Source organism: Fonsecaea multimorphosa (assembly GCF_000836435.1).
Source record: "Fonsecaea multimorphosa CBS 102226 unplaced genomic scaffold supercont1.24, whole genome shotgun sequence".
NCBI classification, from domain to species: Eukaryota; Fungi; Ascomycota; class Eurotiomycetes; order Chaetothyriales; family Herpotrichiellaceae; genus Fonsecaea; species Fonsecaea multimorphosa.
In genome coordinates, this window is record NW_015971658.1 from 299,044 (window position 1) to 314,272 (window position 15,229).

The window sequence follows — 15,229 nt, forward strand, 5'->3', positions numbered from 1 at the left end:
TCAAGCTGAGGCCCATGGAAGCAAGTGATGGGTTCTCAGTCTCTCAAGGGATCCTGCCTGTATTTATGGCCAATTTGCTGTCCCTTTTCTTGTCTCTATCCGGGCGGGCGTCGCCCACAAGATCTACATCTGCTGCTTGCCAACTCCATCTTGAGGAACAAAACATTGGCTGATACCGGAAGTCTGACCTTCGCCAGCGCCACACTTAGCAGAAACTCGAACAACAAAGGTCTACACCAGGTTCCGATGATCTTGGGGGTTGATTTCGCAGCTGCCGACGTGCTAGCGATTGGTGAGAGACAAAAAGTTCACTTAAGGCGCAGAGCACGCGTGTAGAAGGCTGGACTAGCGCTTTGCGGACTGCGTCGGCCCATAAATTGTATCTGCAAGAAAATGTTGTGATTGGGAAATGCCGAAGGTACACGGCTGGCATCCTCCATGTATTCAGGCGGAGTGATTGACGCTGCGTACTTTCGGTCTCTGGCCAGTCAGTTGAAGGGCTCCTGCGCCCCCAGTCAAACCAGGCCTGGCGAGTTTGGGGTCGGCCATGCATGCTATGCTCCCATGGCCACCACCTGCTCCACCGAACTTTCATCATGGGCCAATCGAATCTGATATGCTTGATGAATCGTCACGCTTTGCCAGTTGCCAACGCTGGCTCTCCTCTGTGGCTCGCTATCCTCCACCGCATAAGAACTACTCAGAACGAGGTACTAACTTCTCAACCAGGGAGGCTGCTGCTCCCAGTCGAGGTTCAGTCTTCAGTCTTCTCTTCCCAGGCTGTGGCTCTTCTTTCGCTGCACCGGCTTCGATATTTGGTGCACACGGCAAGCCCCCCGTTATCCCTTCAAAGGTCACTCCGACCTTTTCAGCCTTACTCATTGCCCAGCCGAACAGGTTTCATATTCGACCCCAGGCTGGAAGAATATGGGCTCCTCATCTCCTCTGCGACAGACGCTACTCTACGGTCAACAAAGAGTCGAAGAGGACCAGGCTCAAAATGCTCCCAACCGACGACGCTGGCGCTCAGGGCCACACCCTCTCCGCTCAAGATTGGAGCCAATACAAGCAGATCATCTACGACCTTTACATCAGTCAAAACCTGCCCTTGACGACTATCCGTGAGCGCCTTCTAGACGAATACTCTTTCCATGCCAGTATACCACAGTATAAACGAAAGCTTAAAGAATGGAGATATTCCAAAAATCTCAAAGCTTCGACCTGCAAAGCTCTCGGTGACAGTTTGGAACGGCGAGGTCTCACTGGCACAAATGCTGTCACAGAAATCAACGGCGTCACTCTGAGCTCCAAGAGACTGCAAAGGGCTCTGAGGAGGCACCACATCCCAACTTTGAAGCGAAAATTTGGGTTGGAGCAAAGGGCCTCCACTCCCGAAGGCATCTCTTTTCGAGGGTCCTCCGTGGAGCCTACGACCCCATTTCCCCGTATTGCAGCAATCGAAGTCCCATCAGGTGTCAAATACACCTTACAGCTGCAGCTGTCCCATCCAATGGCGGTATTGCTCGATGATACCAGCCCACCTGAGATTGAACCTCCTATCAATTGCCTTGCTAAGACGGGATTATCACAGCCTCGCTCAGAAAGGCCCAGAGGGTCTTCCAACGATCACCTTGCTGTCCCCGCCGTCGAGTTCATATATCTAGACGATTCCAGGCAGCCATCAACAGCCAAGACGCGAAGGGAAGCAGCCGCGGCGAGACTTCTCAACTACCTTCCCCTGCAGGAGCCTGACCGCGTGATTCAGGACCTCGATATTTTGATACATCAAGATGGAAGCATTGACCTCACTTTACTTACCAGCAATATCACAGATCTCTGTGCAAACAATTTCCTAAATGACATCCACAGAATCCGCTCCGTGGAATGCTTAGTACTCGAATATCTTCTATCAGCAGGTGCTGACCCGAACGCACCGCTCAGAGACTGCTCCTTTGACAGGGAAACGCTTCTTCAATTTGCAGTCAAGAGGGAAAACACCGACCTGATTAAGTTGCTGCTACGTTACGGAGCAGACGCCAATGCGCCTCCTACTCAGGGCTACAGATGGACAGCTTTACAAGCCGCAAGTAAAGGTGGGAACTTAGAACTTGTGGAACTACTACTCAACTATAGAGCGGACGTCAATGCACCTCCTGCTGAGACCGGAGGGCGTACAGCATTACAAGCCGCAAGTGGGTATGGGAACTTACAAGTTGTGGAACTCCTACTCAACCATAAAGCGGACGTTAATGCACCTCCTGCTGAGCGCTTTGGGCGTACAGCTTTACAAGCTGCAAGTGAGGGTGAGAACATCCAAATAGTGGAACTGCTGCTCAAGCATGAAGCGGACGTCAATGCGCCGCCCACCAGGTGGGGTGGACTAAACGCTCTTCAAGCTGCCGCAGAGAAGGGCAACCTTACGATTGCGCAGCTGCTTCTTGCAGCTGGAGCAGACGTCGGTGCCCCGATGGGCGGATTGGCGATACAACAGCAATCAATGCTGCAGCTAGTTTCGGGGATCTGAACATGATCAAACTCTTGCTCGATCATTACCGGCTTAAGGAAGGCGAATCGCTGTCGGGAATCTGTAAGGAGGCTGCCGAAATTGCGAGATGGCGGCACGAATGGGCAGTGGTGGGATTTCTGGAAATCTACCCAAGACTGCCAGGATCTTCATGATGCTTTTTGTTGGCTTGGACTGCGCGTCTCCTTGGACGTTGTCACTGGCTTTCAACCTTGGGTGAAACTGGTGCTGTACGGAGCTTCATCCGAGACACGACATCAGAAAAGCCAGCCGATGTCCACCGCAGATGAATACAATCCTTTTTTATTGTGGTCGACTCCGAATAGCCGAAAAGGGGGATGGGATTGATCGGGAAAGGGAATGAAGGACACGAGATGGGAACAGAACGAGTACCGAATGATTAGGTAGGAAACGACCCGGGACTGTCACGACTCCCCTTGCTTTGGGGAAGATTTTTATAGCCCTCAACCGGGATGCATCTCTCTCTTTTCCTCTCTGTCTCTCTCTGTCTCTCTCCGTATCTTGAAAATACCTATATGTAGGTATTCAAGAGCAAAAAAATAATTCCGTTCGAACCATATAAAAAGGGGGTATCTGTCCATGGTCAAATGTCAAATGCTTAAAACTTCGCAAACAAGAAAGAAGAAACCCAACCAACAAAACATGACATCCTCAAACACCTCGTCTCTTGCCTTCTCTTTCTTTTTCTCTCTCGGGTCCTGTTCCGTCCTCTGCTCTCCTCTTATTCCCTTCCTCTGATCGGCTCTCTTCATGCCCAAGGAGGTAGATAGAACAGATCCATCTCGCTCTGAAGCCCGCCCTGCAGGACGGCTTCTGCGTATGGCCGACTCCTCCTCCTCCTCATCGTCGTCGTCGTTGCTCATTGCCTGGCCAAAATATCGGTTATCTCACATCGTTACCCCGGTGAATGGCTCTTTTGCCTTTTTCCCTTAAAAAAGGAACCTCTTCATGCATGGCATACATATGTAGACATCAATCGCTTGCGTACATGTAATGTAAATTCGTCGCGCAGGTAGAATAAGCGACCAAATATGGCGTAGAATATTTCCCAAAAAATTCTCCTTCATCATCGTACCAACTTCGTTCCTGAACTGACCACCACAAACTCGACATCCCGGCCCATGGACCGCCACCGCTCAATTCCACCACTTACCAGCCAGGGCTGCAAATTCTTACACTGACTCACGTCAAATAATTTCAACTTTTGGCAGCCTTCGACCACACTCTGGACACCAAGGCCCGTTACACGGACGCATCCACGAACAGCGAGTTCGCGAAGGGAAGTCAAGTGAAGGCCGATTGACCGTAAGCTTGGGTCGGAGACAGCGCTACCGCAGAAGGAGAGATTCAGGTGGGTTAAATTCGGACAACCCAAGGCGAGGACCTCGGTGGCTGTGTCAGAGAGTGCGCAGCAGAAAGACTAAAAAGATATCAATCAGTAAAATAGGTCACTGCATTCGTTGGAAACGGCGAGTACTTACCAGGTCAAGCTGTCTCAGACCACTACCCGCCCCATTGACGAGCCACACGATGCTCTGATCGCTGAGATATGTGCAGTCGGCCAGACACAGTTTCCTCAACCGTTCAAACTTGACATTGCCCCAGAACTGGAACCCAGCATCCGTTATAGTCGTACAGCGAGTCAAATCCATCGAAACAATCCGATTATGAGCATGTGTTGCGATATGAGCCATGGTTCGATCAGTGATGTGTTTGCAGTAGCTTAGAGTGATGGAGCTCAACTCTGGGCATCCAACGACTGTCCCTGGGGGAGGTTGCTGCGGAGTGCTGTTATTAAGTTTTGTATTGAGAACAGGGCGGTGCGAGTTGACCTTTGTGCGGTTGCTAGGTGCTTGAGGCTGTGCGGCAACGACCCATCCAACTATTCTCGCTAGCAATGTGTCGCTGACTTTGCGGCAATTACTCAAGTCGACTTCCTTGAGCCCACGAGCTCTGTTTGCCATCTCCAAGATTGCCGGAGCAGTGACGTCCCAGACGCTCTTCATGCGCCATCCCTGAACATTGACTCCGCATGTGTTGACCAAAGCGGCAAAGCCTTCGTCAGTGATGTGGAAGCAGTTACTAATGTCGATGATTCTAGGTCTGTCCGCAACAAACGGACAGATGCGGTTGATTAGTATGTCGTCCGTGATTTTCCGATTATAGTGTGACAGGTCAAGATAGTGTAATAGATTAGGTGCAGTACTCAGAACATTCTGCCAATGGAGGGAAACGCCTTGTAGACGCATCAACTCATGCAAGTCGAGATATTCGAGTATCAGTGGCAGTAGTTGATCAGGGATACTTCCTCGATTTAGGCCGCGGCTGGACCGTTGTCGTGGTTTGGGTCGACCCCCTGGAGAAAAGGGATCAGAAAACGGAAAGCCGCTGTGGCCTTTGTACTCGGACGTGGGAGATGGTGTTCCAGATGCTGAACTCTTGGGAGATACATTGGTTGTGGTGGTAGGTGATGACCGAGGAGACCGTCGTCTCTGATCTTTTGATGGCTCATCTGGAGGCGGCGGAGCAAGAGAGCCTCTCCTTGACCTCGACCTGACCTTTTCTAAGCCCTCACTCAAGAAAGGGTCTGGGTCTGAGGGTTCAAGGGTATTGCTTGGTTCCTCTGTCAGAGCTGGCTGTGTGGAACTACTGATTTCTGTGTCTGTAAACGTTACTCGGGGTCCACTGATGATTTTCTTCTGCTTCCTCTCTTTTGAGTCCCGGATTTCAAGGTCATGAATATCAGGCGTTGTGTCTGCGTCGTTCATGACAACGTCATTGTCCGACGCCAGCTGTAACCGGTGCTTCGCGGTGTCCTCAATCTGCCGCAGGACACTCGGCGGACAACGATTCCAAAAATCCGCCAGCACATTTTCGGAGATCATCAAGCATTCAACTTGGGTTACTGACCGCACAGTAGCTGTCCGACGATCTGCTAGTGACAGACTCACAACCTCTCCGAAGTACTGTCCCGGCTTGAGGCGAGCTATCACCCGTGGTGTGCGCGGCACACCATTGGGTGCTCCGGCCTTGTGTGGCTTGGGAGTAGACACGTTCCTCTCATCCAAAACTTCAACCTCGCCGCGGACAATAAAATAGACTTCGCGGCCTCTGGTATCTTGCTTGATAATGTCTGTGAATGGTGCAAAGCTTCTTGGCTGCGCACTGAGACCGAGGAAATGGAGAATATCAGAAGGTAGCGAGGCAAACAGCGGCAGCTCCTTCAAGGTGGCACGGATGTTAACTAGGCCATGTCCCAATGCGCTTGCTGTTGACACCTCGTTTGTCCCAGGGCTAGGAGATTTGCGCCGCTTGCTCGAGCTGGTAACGCTGCCGTCACTGTCTCTCATGTATACATCCTCTCCAACCGTCACTCTTGCCCTCTTGGACCCTCTTCTTTCGTGATTTGGGACATCTTCCGTGCCGAGGAGCACCTGTCTCTTCTTCTTCTCCAGTTGCGTCAGTCGTTCCAATGCCTCGTCTCGAATGGACTGTTCCACATCGGGATATTTCGGTAGTATCTTTTTCAAATCCTCCTTCTTCAGTACCAGCACCATACATCTTGTTCGGGCAACCACTGTTGCGGTGCGCGGACGTTCCATGAGGATTCCAATTTCTCCAAAGAAGGCGCCGGGTTTCAGTTCAGCAAAGGTACTTTCACCGTCGCGAGACGTCACAGCGACAGCGCCCCGGACAAGCCAATACATTGCCTTAGCATCTTCACCTTCGGTGATGATGTAGTCATTGGTGTTGTGCAGCTGGGGTTTCAGGAGGAGACCAATGTCGGCGAGGAAATCGTCAGAGGTGGATTGGAAGAGAGGAAAGGAACGAATGCGGTCGATCAAGTCCAATGGCATGCCCTGAATCTGAGAGGTTGCTAAAGGCGATTGTCTCGCAGGTCTTGACGGATTGACCTTGGAGTCAAAACTGCGGACCAGTGAGACTTCAGCGGAAGGAGGAGCGGCCGTGCGACCATGGTAGGGCGACAGTGCTCGGCCATGATGTCGTCGCATGTTTGCAGAGGGGTTGTTGAGTCTGAGCGCGTGTTCACGCGAAATGAACTGCTGCTCTTGGTGGACTGCCCCTCATCCCATGTTTCTCATGTGTACTGTGCGACTCCCCCTCTTGATTGTGACTGCTCCTTCGGAAAAGCAAAGCCCGGGTCAAGACTCTTAGATAAAGAGTCGGTCTGCCAGATAGGGCTCTTGTTGGGCTCCACCAGGAACGCTTGCAAATTCGCTGGCTTAGTAACGCCTAAGTCTAGGACGGTACGAGCTGTTCGACACGGGTAGGTGGGAAGGAGGGCACAGTGAGGGTGTTCGCAAATGATCCTGGTGACGACTTTGGGTTGTCAAATCTTGGGGAATGCGGTGGGTCGGCAAAGGTAGAACAGAGGGTGGTGGAGTTTCGATGTCGATGATGACCTTGGTTCTTACGGGTGTGTGAGAGATACTATAATGGATGCTTCAGAAAAAGTCGCTGCAGGGGATATCCACATCCGACACAGAGGGTCTCAAAGGAAACAAGCGGGAGAAATGAGCAAAGCAATGCTTCAGAGACGCGCAGCTGCAGCCCGCAGGTTTCAAGCCAGGGACCCGTCTCGCCGTCTATCCATGAAGATGGTGGGCTGTGGATGGCTGCCGTGGCGGGGAACCGCATATCCATCCAAGCCATCTTGGAGAAGTCCACTAGACGATGTTTCGAGAAAAGAGATGGAAGGATTGGATGCCGCCTCCTAGCGACTGATTAGGGTAAAAGAAATGAGCACGAGGCGGCCCAAAAGCCTCCTTCTAGGCCCGAAGCCAGGCCCGTCTCTTCCGGCTCTTTTGGCATTTGGTGTACCTAGGTAATTGATTGCTTGATGGATCACTCCTAAATTGTCGCTTCATATGAGTGCCCCGCGACATCCTAAGTTTGGTGACTCCGCCGCTGGTACAACAGGCATGGAGCCAGGAGCACGGAGAAGCCTCCATCCCGTACCGAGAAACAGGGAATTTGGTAATTCTAGGTGAGTAGATCAGTCATCCAGTGCTGGGATAGCACGAGATGCGTCAGCAGAGTCTGAGACCTATGGCACCCATATGGCGCAATCGCTATCAACACCCTGGCGACAACAAACTGCGACCGCTTACCTACTTGTAAGCAAACAAGCTGAGATCCCTAAGCGACCCAACCATACCTGGGTACTTGGGCCATACGGGCACCTGTCCCTGTCTCGCAATTTCAGGGACTGAAGGCGCCCGGACAGCCCTGCGAAGCGAACAAGTCCACAGGTGCTGCCCGAAACAGGGAACTCCGTCCCCATCAAGTCTCCATCGGCTTTACCCAGAAGGATGGGGAGGGTCTTTAGGGTTTACCCGCGGGAACTGCATCACCGTGCACTAGAACACGTCCAGAAACATTGGCCGTGATTGCAGCGAGTGGACACCAAAAAGAAATCTTTCAGCCCTGCAACCACCGTCACAGCCTGCTTTCGATTGGGACGGCTGCTCAAGATTTGCCTCCGTGCTTCGCAAACCCGTGAGGTGGAATGCGTTTCAGGAGCTCTGGCTCAGACAGTCTACAGACTATAGCTCCGGCTGTTGATTTACGTGAATTTTTACTTCCGTTCATGCCACGCAGTCGTACTCTAGGTGCAAGGCGGAAGTATTTAGGTAATACCAGTAGCTCCCTCGTCGCAAGCTAGCGACCATTTCCTTCTACGTAAGACTCAGCCCTGAGAAGCAGTCAATGTCACTCAACAGCCGAGCCATTCCCTATTGACTGCGCTCAAGAGGTCCCGAGGATTTTTACCCGGACTGGTCGGCAGCCGATTGCCACGTCGTGATCGAGGAACGGTGCCTTTGACGAGGGAGTATATCTGGAGGGATGGAGCCTGTCTTGTGGTAAGAGGTGCACAAACCTCCGTGGTTGCTCTTCAGGCGCAGTTCGATATGTCCGGCGGTCCTCACCCCGAAAACTTTCTCCTCAGCCACGAGATATATGCCGGTGGGTTTCCTCTAATTGATGCTGCTAGATCTTGCACCAAACCGTAGGCCAGGGATAGTCTCAGCGCACTCCTTGCAGTTCGAGCAGCAGCAAAATGATCAAGCCCTCGTTTCCAGCTGTAGACGCCGGCCAGAGTCATCCCAGCGATGACTGTACTTCCAAAGTCTCTTTGCCCAGTCGCTAGATCGTCATCCCCTCGTGCGAAAAGACGAGCTCTGGAAAGATCAACCATCTCTTCTGTGACCATAAACATCGTTGCCCAGCCTGTACATATGGACCCGAATCGAACACCTTCCTTGATTCCGCCGAGCATCGCATGGTAGTTTTTGGACTTCTGGTAGAGAAACCATCCGGTCTGGGTTGTCGGGAGCCGGTGCGCGTTTTCAGCTCTATATCGATATGCGCCCTTTGTGGCGCCTTGAGAAGCTCCGAGACTGAAGCCGCAAGCAAAGGATGCCAACATTAAGGTAGGAGCGCGTAGAACCAATGGAATCGACAGTCGTTCGTTTGGCCATCCCGTAAATCTGACCAATGCATCCTCCTCCTTTGTTTCCATCGTGGGCTCTGACTTCAGCAGTGTACTAGGCAGTGCAGGCTCTCCCTCGGAGAGGACGTGGAGATCGCCTTTGTCGTCGTTTTGGGGGGATTTGAAGGGCCACATGCTGCACTCAGGCCGTCTGAAGCTGCAGGCGGCTGCAATAATTGATCTAATAGACGTCAGCCCCAATCTGCTCTCGACTTCGGCTTGACGACCTCGACCATGCTGGCTGTGCTCTTTACGATCAGGGTTCGGTACACTGAAATTTGAAAATGATGGAATCGAAAGGGTCTACCGAGTACATACACCTCAAACAAAGATGTGCTCACGCGTGGTGAGGTTGGCGCAGTTTTAGGTTGTGTGGGGCCGGCACGACTTGACCCAAAGCAGGCCTTTAGTGACACCATGCCCAAACCCATCTTCCTGCGAATCCTTTGTTCGCGCGGCGTCCACCGCTCCTATCAAAGTGGAACATCCATAGTAACGAGGGCGAGACTGAGTACTTTCATTCCTATCTCTCCCATAAGGAAGCAATGTTTCCAAAAGGATGACTCGCGATCGAAAACTGGACGTTCAATACTAACAGAGTCTGTGGAAGGCATATAATGTCTCCATCAGTTGACCTAGAACTCATGTGCCAGGGACATTACTATAGACAAGCAGGTCGGTTTAACCTCTTCCACCTGGAGAAGTTCCTTAGTGCCATAGAGCGCTATGCCGAACAAGTCAACCGATCTTCGGGCGTGCTGGCAGCATGGCTATTACAGCAGAAGCATGACTACGGCGACGGCGATGCGCTCTGGCGTGTCGGAAATAGAATGACCTATGCGGATATTTCATTCATATCCTGGAATAGGGGATTAGCCAGTTTCTCAAAAAGAGCAAGCACGACCAAACCAAGTTTTTGTTTCTCTAAGAGTGGTAAAGCAAAATTATCTCGCTGGCGCCGGTCAAAAGAGTGCTTGAGCGAGCTCTTCAAGAAGGGAGTTTCAGCCTCGTCATGTGCAGACGCTACCCCGCATTCGCCTCTGGTGTTTTCTGCCTGCGGCGCGTCAGTCGCGCTTCACCCTCGAAATTTTGCAGCCGAAATCCATCAATCACAACACAGGCTCGAATACAGGCTCGCCGACTCTTTTACCCATACTGTTGATGGCTCGATCACACTCTTGAGTTGCTCCCTCGCCTTTCATTGTATTCGGGATTTGAGACCTTCGCCGGCCACTTTACCCACAGCTCGTGAAGAAAAATCGCAGCATCGAAACCGAGATGACCACCCTGTCCCAGGATGATCTGGCAGAATTGCCTACACCAGACATGATAACTCTACTCTTCAAGTGCCACAAGTCCACGACCGCGCTGTCTGTTTTACCAACAAGGCCATTCATCGAGATCAAAGCTCTGTTGCTCGCGGCCCTTGAATCGCGGAACCTCAAAACACTGCCAGACTCCAGCGCGCCTCTCCCAGAAGACCCAGAAGAGTTGGAATTTGGTGTGCTGGCGGACAAGAAGGACCCGAGCAAAGGTTGGATTCCGCTGGACATGAAGGAGCAAGAGATCACCGGCGCTAAGGGCAATAAGAAGAAAGTGGGCGGGAAGTCCTCCATTCTGAATTCAAATCCGCTGGCGGCTGGTCTCGGCGATGGGGCCTGGATAGCATATCGACTAAAAGTGAAGCACAAAGAACCACAAGTGGAAGACGAAGATCACGAGAGTGGTACTCCAGACGTTGAGATAGACGAGGACCCTGGATTCGATGTGATCCTTCCAAGTTTCGAAGACGAGGCTGAGTGATTTTCGACCCCCGACAATTGTTGCTGCCAGTCATCGTCCGCTTCAGCCATGAATGACACGAGGCAACGCCACCTCCTTGCAATGCACTTTTACGGTGCCTTCATCCGCACAATGGATGGGACCAGGTATCGGGCAGTTGAAGAAACATTGATGATCGACTGGACGACGGATTATTTCTATAGCGGCAGAACCCGCTGTAAGCCCGACGCAAAGTGAGAAGAACGCCGCCTTTGACGTCGCTCTCTGTGTGGCAGCATGCTCGGGAAGATGGATTTCAGCCCCCATCGAGCTTATGCATCTAGCAAAGTCGAGGAAGCGATAGTCGAGACTTAGTCTTGCGAAGGGCTGGCCGAGTGAAGTGCGAGACGGTGCAGATTTGAGGGTGGATTTTCAAGTCACTCGACGATCGCGAATGGATGCGGCAGCCGTTGCAGGTGTTGTGCTATATCTGGAAACTTCAAAGTGGTTCCCCCACAACGTTTTCTGGGATAGGGCTGAAGGGGCTGACGAGCGGGTGACACTTTGACACAATTTCAGGTACTCCGGGCTATTCGTAGGAGACTGGTCATGAGACAAATACCAGTGAGAGATGCTACTGATGCCCAGCTTCAAAGGCAGCCAAAACTAGGTCAGCAGCTAGAACAGGGCCCTCGATCATCAATTGGGCGGATGAATGTCATTTAAGCTGCTAAGCAGATTCCAATCCGGGATGCAGGGAGGCTGAAGTTTCGCTGAACAGCTGCATGTCTTTGACTATTGGGTGCCCATTGGGTGCGGCACAGGCCCCTCGGGCTTGGTACGAGGAGTAGGCGTTGAGTGGGCGTCTTCTTCTCCATCGCTCCCATAATCATCAAAGGGTCAGCCCGCCGAGCCCGCTTCCCATATTTTGCGTCCAGCCTGAGCACTACAGCTGACGCTTGGTTTGCCCTTTTGAATTGTTTCCATTTCAACGCAGTCTGAGAACACGCCGTAGCATCTTTCAATCCCCTGGCGGCGGATGCGGTTTCAATGCAGCGGCTTTTCAAGACCAACAAGTCGCAGGCCTCCATAGAAGACCCCCAGACACACCGAGAACACCCTGATCCACATCCCCATCAGCAGCAACAGCACCAACAGCAACCGCCCCAGCCTCAGCATCAGGGACGTCAACAACCTTACCTCGACCCCAAGCAGCAGCACCAACTCTATCCTCAACAGCCCTCACAACAGCATCCGTTGACCGATCTTCATTATCAGGGGCAAGCCTCAGATTCTCTGTCACAACCTCAGCCTCCCGTTGCCCCTCCCCACCTGGCACGCACCCAAAGTGGTCGCACTTCATCCATCCCGGACGTGTATGGAAATCAAAGGCCGCAAGTGACCGTTGTGCCTCCGCTGTCCCAGCAGAACGCCTTCATTCCTGAAGGCCCTGCTCCCATTCCGGGACAGACAACATTTGGTCAATCGAGGCAGGTTCGTACCATTGAGGATAAAGAGCACAAACGATCAAAGCGCAGTTTCATCTCAAGCCTGATCAAGGACAAGAGCAAGGACGAAGACAAACAGAGAGAAAAGGAAAAGGAAAACGGCCCGCCTGAGCGCAAACCTCTGGGACGATCAAGCTCGGTGCATCTCTTGAGGAAGTCGCATCCTCCTGAACACTCATCCCGCGATTCGTATTCAACCCAGACTTCACCACAGTCTCAGCATCCTTCGAGACATTCGACATACTACCCTCCCCAACCGCCGGCAGACGCTTCCACCGCACCCCCGGATCAGACAGCGGATCAAGCCCAGTACGAGCAATACCAGAGAGCTCCAGGCCAATTTGACTCTCCACAGAGCCAATTAACCCATCACTCCGTCGACTACGCCGAAGACGCTCCACACTTCGGTCCGCAACACGACCAATACCACGCATATCACCAATCCGAGTCTGCTAGCACCTCGGAACACTACCTGCCTTATCAACCCCAGCAACCTCGACCCAACAACGTAGATTCTGACCCGTATCATCACCTTAGACCACCGTCACAAGCATCTCTGGGCCCTCCTTCTCCCATCACCACCCCAGCCCATCCCCAAATTGCTCCAGACTCTCGTCCCTCCACAGCGGCGACCAATCGTTATTCCTCACAGTCGGCCTCTCAAGGCCAACAGCCACTCCAGACGGCCATGGCAAGAGGCGATCCACCGAACGGAAGCATTCGCCAGCAATTATCCCAGCGGGAAGCTCGGTCTGAAGATCAGAATCAGTATCAAAACCAAAGCCAAGCCGATCCAAGGGTGAGAATGTCTCAACAAGCGGCCTCAGACCAAGGCCGAAGCACGCCTCCTCCGAGAAGCCGGGAGGACATTAGCCAATTAGATTACAACCAACTTCTCCAACGTCACGAGGAGTTGCAGGCGAAATATTCCAAGGTCAAGCGATACTATTTCGAGCGGGAAGCTCAAGTAACGCAATTGCAGAATACCGTGGCAAACCAGCGTCTTTCCATGTCCAAAACATCGCTTGATGACGCCCAATATACGGCGCGATTTGAACGTTTGAGCCAAGCAATCAACAACCTTTCCTTCAATATTCGCAAGAATTGGCGGGCCATTCCACCATGGCTGCGACATGTATGCAACCAGGATGCTCACACTGTCGGCACGAAAGAAATGACCGCCATAGGACGAGCTTGCATCACCCGATGGCTATACGAGAGTATCTTCCAGCACACGTTTCACCCCAGCATTGAGCCATCGTTGTCTGCGCAGCTGAAGCACATCGAACATAACTTGCGTCGTGGAGGGCACGCTGGCACTCTTCTGACCGATGAGCAGCGGGACGATCTCACGACCAAAATCACAACTTGGCGACTCACTACCATTGAAGGTTTACAGGATGTTCTCAATTCGCAACAAGCGGAACATTACGCAGAGACCATGAACAAGCATTATACTCATCAGCTCACCGAATCGTTGAAAGCAAACCTGACAGATCCTCCGCCCCCAGGACTGGTCGAGGGAGTTGGCATGATTGTTGGGCAAGCCATCGGCATTGCGTCCAATATCCCGCTGGAGTCGCGTGAGATCTGTATCGAGTATTTCATGCCGGGCACTCCTGTGAATGAGACGTACATGAAAATCGAACCACAGATTGTCGCCTTAACCAATCCTGGCTCAGATGAACGCATGCTCCAACAACAGGCAGCTCAAGCTAAGGCGCAAGAGCAGGCTCGAGCACAGGAAGAAGGCGATGAGATGAGCACAGCCAGCACAGATGATGCACCACGAGACCGTGATGTAGAGGCCGAAATTCGTGAAGCTGCCGGCAAAGCTGCATCGCAAGCCGCCCAACCTCCCGGCGCAGGCGGCCAGCAGGGACGAAACGAAAGCGGGCCAGGCATCAGCAGCCAGGCATCTGTCAAGGGTTCTGGCGAAAAGCACTCCAAGAAGTCCAGTTTCCTGGGTGGTTTCGTCAACAAAAAGCCATCCATCTCGGCGCGGGGTGAGAGCCGTCCCGAAGTTGCTCCTTCCACTGGAAACGAAGGCGAGGATTCACGTGGACATGTCAGGAACAGTATGGCAGTTGATCCGACACAACTGGCTCCCCAACCTGGCGCGAACGAGGGCCGGATCAGGTTTGCGGCTTTCGTGGCAGTCGAGGTCAGAGGGAAGGGACCGACATCTAATCCGTCGGCAGGTGGTGCGAATAGTGGCAAAGAGCCTGGATCTGCTGCTACAGGAGCAGTCTCGCAGCCTGCAGTCAACGTCCTATTCAAGGCACCAGTCTATGAGTTCTAGGTTTCCCTCTGGAGCTCAGCACGGACAGGATGGACTGGGGTGGCCGAGCAGTGTATGGGGAAAGGGCGTGGAGCTGGCGGGGGGAGAGACACCTTTTTCTTTTTTCGTTGTACTTGGAGTCTTTTCCGTTTTGGACTATGCAGCGTCATCATCCTCATATACAATTCTGTTGTCAGTTGTTGAGCGAAAAAGACGAAGAAGAGGACGGATGTGAGATTATATATTGGAATTCAAAATCTTGTGGCCATGTAGAGACAGTCCCTGGACTCGTGGACTCCGCAGCAACTCTTCATCCATTCGCTTGGGCAGAAACAGAGTCAAGCGAATGAGCAGAGCCAGCAAAAGATTTCAGTGGCTGCTTGGACTCGCAATCCCAGAGGCTTGAAGTAGCAGTAGCAGCAGTAGCAGCAACAGTCACAGTTGGCTTTGGGCAGCATTTCGACCCTTTCCAACCCATTTCCTTCGTCCTTCTCCTCCCCCTTTCGTGTGCACCTGACAGGTGGCGGGGTCAATGGTAATCCTTGTGTGATCAAGAAGATTTTTCATTGACGCCGACTGGCTTTCAGACTCTCGACTCTCCCTTTTGTTCAAACTAGTTA

General features: G+C 52.4%; 5 protein-coding genes across 5 annotated transcripts; 3 read left to right on the forward strand and 2 right to left on the reverse strand.

Annotated features, from left to right (window-relative positions):
- Positions 1-1,000: 1,000 nt before the first annotated feature.
- On the forward strand, positions 1,001-2,524 carry Z520_09512 (uncharacterized protein; the record flags this gene model as incomplete). Its single annotated transcript, XM_016780006.1, has 1 exon — positions 1,001-2,524. One exon carries the CDS (start codon positions 1,001-1,003, stop codon positions 2,522-2,524), a length of 1,524 nt encoding a protein of 507 aa, XP_016628945.1.
- Positions 2,525-3,611: 1,087 nt separating this feature from the next.
- On the reverse strand, positions 3,612-6,558 carry Z520_09513 (uncharacterized protein; the record flags this gene model as incomplete). Its single annotated transcript, XM_016780007.1, has 2 exons — positions 3,612-3,965; positions 4,027-6,558. The coding sequence occupies 2 exons, from the start codon at positions 6,556-6,558 to the stop codon at positions 3,612-3,614; spliced, it is 2,886 nt and encodes a 961-aa protein (XP_016628946.1).
- A 1,934-nt stretch (positions 6,559-8,492) lies between these two features.
- On the reverse strand, positions 8,493-9,194 carry Z520_09514 (uncharacterized protein; the record flags this gene model as incomplete). The annotated part of the gene is made up of 1 exon (XM_016780008.1): positions 8,493-9,194. One exon carries the CDS (start codon positions 9,192-9,194, stop codon positions 8,493-8,495), a length of 702 nt encoding a protein of 233 aa, XP_016628947.1.
- A 482-nt stretch (positions 9,195-9,676) lies between these two features.
- On the forward strand, positions 9,677-10,862 carry Z520_09515 (uncharacterized protein; the record flags this gene model as incomplete). Its single annotated transcript, XM_016780009.1, has 2 exons — positions 9,677-10,122; positions 10,325-10,862. The coding sequence occupies 2 exons, from the start codon at positions 9,677-9,679 to the stop codon at positions 10,860-10,862; spliced, it is 984 nt and encodes a 327-aa protein (XP_016628948.1).
- A 1,008-nt stretch (positions 10,863-11,870) lies between these two features.
- Z520_09516 (uncharacterized protein) lies at positions 11,871-14,630 on the forward strand (the record flags this gene model as incomplete). The annotated part of the gene is made up of 1 exon (XM_016780010.1): positions 11,871-14,630. The coding sequence occupies one exon, from the start codon at positions 11,871-11,873 to the stop codon at positions 14,628-14,630; it is 2,760 nt and encodes a 919-aa protein (XP_016628949.1).
- Between the last annotated feature and the right edge of the window lie 599 nt (positions 14,631-15,229).